General features: G+C 54.2%; 1 protein-coding gene across 2 annotated transcripts in view; it reads right to left on the bottom strand.

Annotated features, from left to right (window-relative positions):
* LOC134530404 (transmembrane protein 245) overlaps positions 1 to 3419 on the bottom strand; it is a 41038-nt gene extending 37619 nt beyond the window's left edge. The window contains exon 1 of one of the 2 annotated variants that reach the window (XR_010074811.1): positions 2552 to 3419. Coding sequence is in view for 1 of the 2 variants with exons in the window: in XM_063365200.1 (XP_063221270.1) it covers positions 2552 to 3082 (531 nt within the window). In the remaining variant the exon portion in view is untranslated. The remainder of the gene's footprint in view (positions 1 to 2551) is intronic. The other variant, XM_063365200.1, reaches the window with a different exon arrangement.
* Positions 3420 to 12400: the final 8981 nt, after the last annotated feature.

Here is a 12400-nt window from a genome sequence, read left to right as displayed (position 1 = left end):
AGGGCGCTCCAGACTGGTGCAGCGCTGCCGTATTAGTGCTGCAACCTCTCGGCTGTCAATCGAACTTCTTCGACAACTGGCAGCGCGGAGCTGTACAGGGGACCCAGAGGTCCCGACAGGCAGCATGTGGTTTCAAACATGCACACAACTATTTCTATGGGGCTTCAAACATTGTGGGACTCACAAGTCCCGCCAGGCAGGAAAGGGTTAAAGTCTTATTTTTTATTTGGATATTGTTGCGCAAGTAATAAGTAACAAAAAATTTTTACGTCAGTTGTTAAATGTTCATCATTTGTCCGGGTTTGTTGTGTCAGGTCAGTTACATTATAAATACTTTAAAACTAAAGAACCATTGAAATTAAATATTATTTTTAATGTACGCTTAGTTTGAAAGTATTCATAATGTAACTGACCTGACCTAATCGACCATTTTAGTTCCTACTGTTTATCCTTTGTCCCGGTTTGTTTGGTCAGGTCAGTTACATTATAAATATTTTAAAACTAAAAAGCCATTAAAATTAATTCACATTTTTTATGTCCGCTTAGTTTGAAAGTATTAATAATGTAACTGACCTGACCTAATCGACCATTTTATTTATTACGCATTCACGAACACACAGCAAAATAATAAAAATGCAGCGGTCGAATGGTTGTACAGGTGTTGTTTTGCAAAATTAAAAAATTTGATATCTCCTAAAGTATTTGGAATTTATCATCTCCGCCGGTTTTAATGAAAAGAGTAAGTGAAAGAGCATATAATAAAAGTAATTTCAGATTTTTAGAATTTTTTTTTTCGCAAATACCGCTACTCTACATGTCCAAAATTAAAAAATTTGATTTCTCCTAAAGTATTTGGAATAAAACACTTTTATTCTGTGTTCTTTCACTTCCTCTTTTCAAATCAACCGGCGGAGATAAGAAATTCCAACTACTTTCGGAGATATTGAATTTTTTAATTTTCATCACAATACCTGCGTATTCATGCGGAAAAAAATGCTAACAATCCGAAAATACTTTTATTCTATGCTCTTTCACTTCCTCTTTTCAAATCAACCGGCGGAGATAAGAAATTCCAAATACTTTATGAGATATCGAATTTTTTAATTTAGCAATACAACGCCCGTTTAACCCTTCGAACGTCGCCATTTTTTATTTTGACGTGTGTTAGTGAATGCGTGATAAATAAAATGGTCGATTAGGTCAGGTCAGTTACATTATAAATACTTTCAAACTAAGCGGACATTAAAAATAATGTGAATTTAATTGAATGGTTCTTTAGTTTTAAATTATTTATAATGTAACTGACCTGACCTAACAAAACCCGGACAAATGATGAACATAACTCACGTAATTTTTTTTTACTTATTACTTGCGCAACAATGTCCAAATTAAAAAAATAATACTTTAAAATTAGAAACGTTAAAAACTCACCTAAGTTGGAGGCGGGTACATTTCCTTTGCCACTATAAGGAAATGATGTAGTCGTTCACGGCAGAAGTTGACCGATTAATTAAACATTGTATTGAACAATAAATGAATAAATAATCACGTATTGGTTCATTTGAATACTGACCAATCACGGAATAAATAATCACCTATTGGTTCATTTGAATACTGGCCAATCACGGAACAGTCACGTGACAAAATTGTCCAATAAGAAACATGATACTCGTAAACAAGAAACCTTATTATCTATGACAAGAAACAATGGTGATCGTCGCATACTATGCAGGTATTGTAATGAAAATTAAAAAATTAGATATCTCCTAAAGTATTTGGAATTTCTTATCTCAGCCGGTTGATTTGAAAAGAGGAAGTGAAAGAGCACAGAATAAAAGTATTTTCAGATTTTTAGCATTTTTTTTGGCATCTACCGCGACTCTACATATGATGAAATTTAAAAATTCGATATCTCCTAAAGTATTTGGAATTTCTTACCTCCGCCGGTTGATTTGAAAAGAGGAAGTGAAAGGGCACAAAATAAAAGTATTTTCAGATTTTTAGCATTTTTTTTTGGCATCTACCGCGACTGTACATATTTACCAAATCTTCCTCAAAAGGAGGAGCATAGAGGGCATGACCTAAGTGACCTGAGAGTATCTTGCCCCCTTGAGTAAAATGACCATCTGCCACTCTGTTTCCGGCAAGTAAAACGCGCAAGGGTGCCTTGAGAGTTAAGGTCAGAGACTTTCAGTAAAACAAACCTATAAATAATATAATAAACATGTACATCAAATTTTTTCCTCTTAGCAACCCACAGTTATTCACTAACAAACAAGACCACATTGCATTATCTGTTATATTTTTACATGCTATAAGAGTTCTATGTTTTATTTCAGCCAACGCATAACTCAATATATGAACACTGAGCCAAGGCTCAAGTAGTTCAGATATTACCATAATTTTGGAGATTCCACAGTTTTCAGCCACTATGCAAAACCAGTCAATGCAAAACCCTGACCCTTCGTTACTATAGAATAAATTAGAAAAAAATTATGAGAATGGAACAAACAGCGATAGTTGCAAACATATATTACTAAAACACACTTACCACAAGTGTATTAAATCGTTGTATAATCCACAATATTAAAATGCTTGTGTACTTTCCTAGCTGCACCATAAAGCATACACAGAAATGAGGGGTGTAGTAATACAACAGCTGGAATAAACACACAGTGCACACCACCAACAGAATGACCTTCAAGTGTGCACTCAGCGAGTTCCCGATCCGTTCAGACAAGCGATCTACAAATTTAACTGGGGTCATCAATATCACAAACAGCACAGGTGCCGAGGATGCCTCTAAATTTTCTAGCCATGTGAAAAGGTTTGTTGCCAAAGATCGTTTCAGAGGATGAAGAACTGAACCGCACAGTAGAGCCCAAATGAGTGGTTTGACAAAAGGTTCCAAAATGACGAGAGATGCCCACGCAACACCACCACATCCTACTAACAACACCAATGCTAAAGCATTGTAGAAGGCATGTTTCAAAGCCTTTTCGTGGCCCTGTGGAAATACACCAAGTAAATTTCTCACGTTTTCGAAAGGAAATCGGGCAAATTCAGTGGACGGCGTCGCCATAGCTAAGCTTTTATAAATTCAATACTTCATTACTTTAATTTCGGGGACGTACAACAAAACTACTTATGATCCTTGATTCAGGGTATGAGATCATACACCAAATGTGAAACCGCTGTCAAATTCTTGACAAAGTTCCTTCATAATAACCGATTTGAAACACTGGAAGCTAGCTAGCCTCTATTGTACAATAATTGAAGGTGAAAAGACGGTTATCGTTAGTTCGCTGTATCAAACAACCAAAACTTAAAACTACTTATTAAATGCCTGCGAATCGCATCCGCAAATACTATATATATTTACTACTACTGCATGACAGATAAAAAAAAAACACAAAAAAACAATTTGTAAATGACGCAATGTTGACTTGGGTAACACGTAGAGCGTAAGTAAGATAGAATGAGTATGAAACCTCTAAGTAAACGCACCGTGGTCCCAACCTTTTCATCAAACTAACTTAAACAATTATCTTGCTTATATATAATGGTTACATTATTTATGTTTTGAAAAATTATATGACACGAACCCCGCTACCACAGTTTGAATTTAAGAGTTGACGCCGTCCCCGCTACCTCTGAGTATTTAGACGTGATTTTGTTCAGTTCGTGATCTCAGGGAAGGTTCGGCCTTGTGGCTAGAGGTAGGGGTCAACGCAGTAGGGCCCCCCGAGCTGTTGAGGCCACTCGGGACGCCTGAATAATAACACAAAACCTCTTCAGATAGTTGGTGAATTTAATACAGCACAGCCCAATACATGGTGCTGCCCGTTCTGGCCGTAACGGTTTGCCCGACGCGACTAGTCACACGCGCAGCTCACTTCCTCAGTGGCGGCTCACGATTCTTATGCGCGTGAGGGGCAGACTCGTATACGTGACGCGAAAGTTACATAAGACACTCTGACATGGCACACGATATTTTGAAGCACAATACACTACACTAATACCTAGCTCTGGATAAACTGGGCTAGCAACACGTAGGCCCGTGTCTCCGGCGACTCTACGTGGTGACTAGGTGTGTCCCAGGGACTGAATCGTTATTAAGTTTGGTGGCGCACTGCAGTACGACGGTGATACATAAGCCCTGACATGACGAATTACACTTAGGCGAACAACTATTCCGCTAACACATTACACTTGATAAACTGGGCTAGCAACACGTAGGCCCGTGTCTCCGGCGACTCTACGTGGTGTCTAGGTGTGTCCCAGGGACTGAATCGTTATTAAGTTGGATGGCACGTGTCGCCTGCTGGCTGCCCCGTGCAGGCCAAAACTAAGTAGCCTGTAGGCTAGGTTGGGCGTGAAGCGCCGACGTAAAAACACATACTCTCCCCACAGTACTTACGTATGACGTAAACACTCATCTCGGAGCACTGATTGAATTAAGTTAAGTACCTCATGGTAAATTTAGGCCGACCGCGGAACTGTACAAAAGGTTGAAAAGAAATTACACTATGGAAAACTACATGTCGGTGAATGCAAAGGTTGAAGGTTCCGCGTTGCGCGCAGGCTGCCGGCCTGGTTGAGCTCTCGAAGGACACTAGCGGTGTCGCCGCGCGCGACCCCCCTCCCCCGCCAGCCCTCCCGCGGAAACGTGTGAATTTCGCGGGAAACTGAACCGGCCAGGTTCGGGACAAATCGCACATTGAAACATGATTTTGCAAAGACTTAATTATTAATTAATAAAAAATAATGTTTAATAAAATCCTGTGGAAAAACATAATTATAACAATTTGTTGTAGTGCGGCGGAAGGATATGCCACACCCGGCCGGATCCTTGCGCCGGTGTAGCACTCGTTGTATGGCGTTCGCCTCATCGCACGAACTGCACTTTGCTGCGCGCACGGGCGCGTTCGGTGCACACGCTTTTGCGAGACGTTGATGAGGCATAGCGGTCTATGCGACAGAGGAGCATTGGCGGTCGGCGTCAAATGCCCCCCCTTCTCTGAGACCGCTATGTGCATCAACGCCTCGCTTCACACGCTGAGCACTTCACTGACGTTCGCCGCACTGCGAGCCCTACACTACGCGGCGGAGTGGTGGTGTGTTGTGATGTAAACATTCTGCCCTGAATACCTCTCCCACTCAATGAATGATAAGGGGTTACGCCCTGACCCGTGTCCTTTCCCCCCCTGGGACTGGGCAGCGACGTGCGCCTCTTCTAGCTCAATATGGTGACAAGTGGGTGGGGGGGTCAGTGTGGTCGGGGTGTGGCAGGGTGGTGGAATGGATGACGTGGGCGGGGGGAATGATAGGGGTCCGGCCACGAGTGTTGGCACACCTGGATCGCCCCTTACGGGCCGCGCCCGGGTGGAGTAGCTCGACGGGGACCTGGACCACTCGTAATCCGCCAGGTAGGCCGGGGGTCGGCGGGCCCTCTGTGGTCGTGTTGTGGGGACTGTGCTGGTAGGGGTCTCCACTGTGCAGAGTGTGGTAGGTCCCCTCGTGTCCGGTTGGGTGGTCGGGCAGCTCGCCTCCACGGCGGGGACAGGAGCGAACTCTACCGGCTCGCTGTCGTCCGCGCAGTACGTCCTGACCGGGGCCCGACGTCTGCGGGTGGGGCGCCTATCCCTACTGTCCGGCTCCTCCTCCCCCTCCTCGGGCTCGTCCACGGATACCCGGAACGTGGCGTCCGCCAGGCTGAGGTCCAGCGGCCACAGTGGCTCGACGTCCTCCTCCTCACAGACCTCCTCCCCCTCCTCGTCAGGAAACCAGACCAACGGATTCCCCACCTCCTCGGGGACGTGCGGAACTGTGGCCAGCGGCACCGGGGACCTGCTCGGAGTGTCCCGGAGGTCGGGTTGGTTGCACTCATGTGCCTGATCAGGGCTACCCACGTCTGTGTCGCCCGTGTGCATGTCCCCCCGGGTGGTGGGTTCAGGTGCTGCTCCTTCCCGCGGCGTATCTGTGGCTTCCTGGAGTGTGGGGGATGGTGAAGAGGGGGTCGTTGGGCCAACTCTGACCCCGTGCGCGACTACGCGCAGGTCGTCCCGGTGCACTTTAGCGGGCCGCCCCCTTGGCGTCCGGACCGCATAGGATGAGGGGCCCGTCCTCCACAGGACCTCCCGCGGCTCCGACCATCGAGGCGCCAACCCCGCACAAAAGTTACGCGCCCCGGACGACAAGTGGTGCTGCCTGACATATACCAGCTGACCTGGCTGGATGGGGGGTGGGGGGTGACTAGTCATGGGCGTGTGGGCCGCCAGGAATTGGGCCTGCCGTTGTCTGGCGTGCTCCCTCCCCTCCTCATGATTGGGGCACGCCACCGTGCCCATGGCAACATCGGCCACCCTGCTTTCCCCGGGCAAAGCCAAGTTCTTCCCGTACAGAAGCTCGGCAGGGGAATGACCGGTGACAGCGTTGGTGCGGCGCCGGAGGCAATACAACAGCTTCGGCAGGTGGACGTCCCATTTGGAGTGGTCGTCCCCCAACCTCAGCCGCAGCTGCGCCTTGACCTCCTGGTTCCGCCTCTCAGTGGGGTTGGCCTGGGGATGGTAAATGGGGGTGGTGTGGTGGTCGAGACCCCAACGGCGACAGTCAGCTCTCCAGCGCCTCCCGCTGAACTGACAGCCGTTGTCCGTCAACAGCACGCGCGCGAAACCATACCGCGGGAATATCTCGTGGTCCAGCAGGGCGGCTATGGTTCCGGCGCGCACGTTGGACACCGGGAAGGCCTCGACCCACCGGGTGAAAATGTCTGTGATGACGACCAAGAACCTCCTTCCCCGGGTGGTCCGCGGGTAGGGCCCCATTATGTCCAGGGCCAGGGTGTGAAACGGGTCGCGGGGCCGTCGGGGGCGCTGCTGCTCCACCCCGTCAGACCGCCTCGTCTTCCTCTGCTGGCACTGCTGGCAGCGCCGCACCAGGTCCCGTACGTCCCGCGTCACCCCCGGCCAATGGAAGGTCTTACGGATGTCTAACTGGGTTTGGTGCGCACCTGGGTGTCCCGCCAGCTCGTGCGTGTGGTGGAAGCCCATGACCTGCTCGCGGGCACCGAGCGGCACATGAAGGCGCCAGGCGTCCATGTCCCCTGGTACCCGGGTCTCCAACACCCCGTCCACGCACCTGTGGTAGGGGTGAACCTGCTCCCCACATGACCGCACCTCGGCCTGTGTGGGGTCGTCTGTCCGCTGGGCCTGTTTCACGAATTCCACTAATCCGCTCAGGGTCTCCACAGGCAAGACGGCGGGATAATCGGGGGCCCTTGGGATGTGGAATAAAGTTGCGGGCGCCTCCCCTGGAGTGACCGGCGGCGCGACTCCCCCTGGCGGCAACAGCCCCTCCCAGTCCTGGTCATCCTGAAACGTGTTGTGTGGGTCGGGATGGCGCGACAACTCGTCGGCGAACTGGTTGTCCCGTCCAGGGACGTGCTCGACCGCGAAGTCGAAGTTCTGGAGCATCAACGCCCACCTCGTGAACTTCGACTTGCGGCCCTGGGCGGAGTCCAGCCAGCGGAGACACTGGCTGTCCGTCCGCAGCGTGAACCGGCGGCCCTCCAGGTGGTGGCGGTAGCGGCGCATAGCCCAAACGACGGCCATGCACTCCTGCTCGTTCACATGGTACCGCCGTTCGGGCTGGCCGAACTTGGCGCTGGCGTACTCCACCACCCGGCGCACGCCTTTGTCCCCCACCTGGTATAGGACGGCCCCCATCCCCTCCTGACTGGCGTCTGTCTGAAGGAACAGGGGAAGGTCAGGCTGCAGACGGGCGAGCTGGTGGCACTCGCGGAACTGCCGTTTCACCGCATCCAGGGCGGCGTCCGCTTCGCTGGTCCACTGAAACCGGAGCTTGGGTGACAGCAAGTCCGTCATCGGGGCGGTGACGCTGGCAAAATGCGGAATGAACGAGCGCAGCCAGTTGAGAAGGCCCATCAACTTCTGCAGCTGCTTGCGGGTTCGAGGGGCGGGTTTGGACTCAATAAGGTTCAGGTGCTTTGGCAGAGGGCGGCAACCCTCCGCGTCCACCATGTGCCCTAGGTACTCCAGTTCAGCCGCGCCCACGTGGCATTTCTGGGGGGCACACGTGAGGCCGTGTCTGGCCAGCCGCTCAAGGACCAGGCCGAGGTGCCGGGCGTGGTCCTCCCACGACCGTGACCAGATGATGACGTCATCCAGGTACGCGGCGGCAAACTCGCCCGCGTACCCGTCTAACACACGCACCATCATGGCCTGGAAGGTCGCGGGGGCGTCCATCAGCCCGAACGGCATGGCACAGAACTGGAAACGCCGGCCGTCAGGGGCAGTGAACGCGGTCTTCGGGCGGTCCTCTGGACGTACCGGCACCTGCCAGTACCCGGACTTGAGGTCCAGGGACGTGAAGATGCGAGCGTCGCCCAGCCCCGCCAAAGCGTCTGTTATGTTGATGAGCGGTGGTGGGGCGGGTATGGTTACTGAATTGACTGGTTTGAAATTCACACAAAAACGCATGGAGCCATCTTTCTTGTTCGCCATGACAATCTGGCAGTTGTATGGCGACTCACTGGGTTCGATGACTCCATCGCGTAACATTTCCGTGATCTGGGTCTGGATGACGTGCCTTTCAGTGGGTCCGAACCCGTATGGTTTTACGAACTGGGGTTGGTGAGGTCGGGTGGGGATGGTGTGTTCCGTGGTTGTGGTACGGCGGAGCATATCTGTGGCCGCAAACACCTGTGGCTGTTGAGACAAGACATTGTTTATGAGCTCTACATGGGCAGCGGGCACACCGTTCCTCAAGTCCGCGAGCGTGATGGGTGTCCCCTGCTCGGCGGGTGGCCGATAGCCCAGGCTGTAAACTGTGCGCCGCTCGTGGTGGCCAACGTGCAACCTCCCCTCCCTGAATTCCACAGTGGCGTCCTCCTGCGCCAGCCAAGGCAGACCTAGGATCAGCGTCTCCCGTAGTCCCTCTACTACTAGTGCTGTTGTGTGACTAACATGGTCCCTGATGGAGAGGGTGATGTTCGAGCGGCCAACAATACGCGCTGTCGCCACCTGCGTCGCTAACTGTACCTCCTCCACATCTGAGACAATGTCCCGTACGCTCGAGCATTGAGCCGACACATACGTGTGGCTGGCGGCCGTGTCGACAAGAGCATGCACCGGCTGTCCATCCATCCTGACGGGAATCCGGAGTAAATGCCCCGCCCCAGGTCCCAACTGCCCTAATTGGAACGACTCACCACACTGCTCCCGGGGCGCTGCCGCTGCCGTCAGGCGGTCCGCAGGTGCTGCCGGTGTCGCCGGGGTCACCTGGTGTCCGGTACTGCTCGCCGACGACCCAGTGCAGGCCGCTGACGAGTCGGGTGCGCCGCGCCCGTCCGTCCTGACGGGGCGTGCCGGTGTGTCAGCGGACACCGCAGGTGCTGCCGGTGTCGCCGGGGCCACCTGGTGTCCGGTGCGGCTCGCCGACGACCCGGTGCAGGCCGCTGACGAGTCGGGTGCGCCGCGCCCGTCCGTCCTGACGGGGCGTGCCGGTGTGTCAGCGGACACCGCAGGTGCTGCCGGTGTCGCCGGGGCCACCTGGTGTCCGGTGCGGCTCGCCGACGACCCGGTGCAGGCCGCTGACGAGTCGGGTGCGCCGCGCCCGTCCGTCCTGACGGGGCGTGCCGGTGTGTCAGCGGACACCGCAGGTGCTGCCGGTGTCGCCGGGGCCACCTGGTGTCCGGTGCGGCTCGCCGACGACCCGGTGCAGGCCGCTGACGAGTCGGGTGCACCGCGCCCGTCCGTCCTGACGGGGCGTGCCGGTGTGTCAGCGGACACCGTAGGTGCTGCCGGTGTCGCCGGGGCCACCTGGTGTCCGGTGCGGCTCGCCGACGACCCGGTGCAGGCCGCTGACGAGTCGGGTGCGCCGCGCCCGTCCGTCCTGATGGGGCGTGCCGGTGTGTCCGCGGACACCGCAGGTGCTGCCGGTGTCGCCGGGGCCACCTGGTGTCCGGTGCGGCTCGCCGACGACCCGGTGCAGGCCGCTGACGAGTCGAGTGCGCCGCGCCCGTCCGTCCTGACGGGGCGCGCCGGGGTGACAGTGGAGGCCGGGCTAGGGTTCCAGGGACAGTGGCCAGCCATGGCACTACCCCCTAGCGGGCGTTTCCCGACGTAAGGCCGCCCGCCCCACGGGCTTGCCAGACAGCTGCCCGCGTGGGACAGACGTCGTGCCAGTGGTACCGCTCCTCACGGCAGTACTTGCAGCGCGGAGCCCCCTGGTTTGGTGCCCCGGTGTTCTCCCTGGGTGCGGTACGTCGGGACGGCTGCTCCCCCTGTTGCCTCGGCACTGGCTCCACGTACGGTACCAGAGCCCTGGAGACCTCGGGGGCCGCCAACATCGGTGGCGACGCACCTGGCCGTCGGGTGGGCGGCTCGCGGCTGCGACGGACAGCTTGCACGTCGCGCTCCACCTCGTTCGCCAACCGCACGAACGTCTCCAGTCCCTTGTCGGTGGCGGCCCTAAGGAATGGCCGCAGTTCGGGCAGCATCAGCTGGACGACTACCCCTAGCATGCTGCTGTCGTCCTCCCCTTCCGCCAGCCGTCGGTGGAGCCGCGCCTTAGTCCTGATGAAGGCCTCCGCGCTCTCCCCCGCCTCCTGAGGCCGGCAGAACAGTGACTGTTGACACCGGGCCCGGGCACGGGCGTCGTTGAAACGCTCCTCCAGTCCGTTGGCGAAGTCACCCCACTCCATGCCGTATTCTCCGGCTGTGGTCCACCAGTCAAGGGCACACCCCCTCAGCTGATCGCACGCCTTCTCCGTCCACTCATCTGTAGGCACCGCGTATCGTGCCAGCCTGTCTCGGCATGTCCGCAGGAACTTTGCGGGGTCCTCGTGCTCCTGCCCTCCGAACTCCGGCAGCTTGAGGGTGCCGCCGGGGCGCGGTGCGACAGGGGCCGCCGGCGTCGCTGACGGTCTGTCCAGCGCGAGCTCGCACGCGCGGCACATGAATAGCCCATTCCGGAAGTTAAGGAACTCCCGGGCCTCGGTGCACGAGCGGTGCCTCACGGTGCCGCACTGGTGGCAGAACGCCATCTCATCGGGCCGCCGATGACATCCCCTCGCGCCGCACTGAATTGTAGACGTCGGCCCTGATTTTCTGTCGTCAAAGTCTGTTTTGTGCTTCCTATCTGTGTCGCAGGTACAGGTGGCGAAAACCCCTGCCGCGGCATGATTTATTGGCAACCCTGGCAGAAGGCATGCGTGGCATACCCCTTCCATGTCTATCTTTACCGCTCCGTCACGGCTCATGTTCGTGCTCCTGTTCGGCGCGTAGCAGCTGCGCAGCTGCGCCACCTGATCCGTGTGCGAGGCGCGCGGACTTCCGCTCCCACAGCCGTTATCTCGCCTGACGCGTAACTTGATGCGCGTCTGGCGTGTAACTTGACGCGCGCCTATCGCCAGGTGCCCGCTCCTTTGGCTGTCTGCGCGTCGCGTCCGTTTCCGCGCGATTCCTGACTTCCTACGCGAGCCCTTACTGGTACACTAATTTGAAGTATAAAATTTGAAAAATTTGAGAAAAAATTTGAAAAATTTGAAACAAAATTTGGAAATTAATTTTTAGAAAATTAAAGCCACACTAGTCGGGCGCCAATTTGACGCCGTCCCCGCTACCTCTGAGTATTTAGACGTGATTTTGTTCAGTTCGTGATCTCAGGGAAGGTTCGGCCTTGTGGCTAGAGGTAGGGGTCAACGCAGTAGGGCCCCCCGAGCTGTTGAGGCCACTCGGGACGCCTGAATAATAACACAAAACCTCTTCAGATAGTTGGTGAATTTAATACAGCACAGCCCAATACATGGTGCTGCCCGTTCTGGCCGTAACGGTTTGCCCGACGCGACTAGTCACACGCGCAGCTCACTTCCTCAGTGGCGGCTCACGATTCTTATGCGCGTGAGGGGCAGACTCGTATACGTGACGCGAAAGTTACATAAGACACTCTGACATGGCACACGATATTTTGAAGCACAATACACTACACTAATACCTAGCTCTGGATAAACTGGGCTAGCAACACGTAGGCCCGTGTCTCCGGCGACTCTACGTGGTGACTAGGTGTGTCCCAGGGACTGAATCGTTATTAAGTTTGGTGGCGCACTGCAGTACGACGGTGATACATAAGCCCTGACATGACGAATTACACTTAGGCGAACAACTATTCCGCTAACACATTACACTTGATAAACTGGGCTAGCAACACGTAGGCCCGTGTCTCCGGCGACTCTACGTGGTGTCTAGGTGTGTCCCAGGGACTGAATCGTTATTAAGTTGGATGGCACGTGTCGCCTGCTGGCTGCCCCGTGCGGGCCAAAACTAAGTAGCCTGTAGGCTAGGTTGGGCGTGAAGCGCCGACGTAAAAACACATACTC

The sequence above is a fragment of the Bacillus rossius genome, chromosome 3 (genome assembly GCF_032445375.1).
Source record: "Bacillus rossius redtenbacheri isolate Brsri chromosome 3, Brsri_v3, whole genome shotgun sequence".
Lineage (NCBI taxonomy): Eukaryota > Metazoa > Arthropoda > Insecta > Phasmatodea > Bacillidae > Bacillus > Bacillus rossius.
Note: the sequence above shows the minus strand (reverse complement) of the source record. Positions and strands in the feature narration are given on the sequence as shown.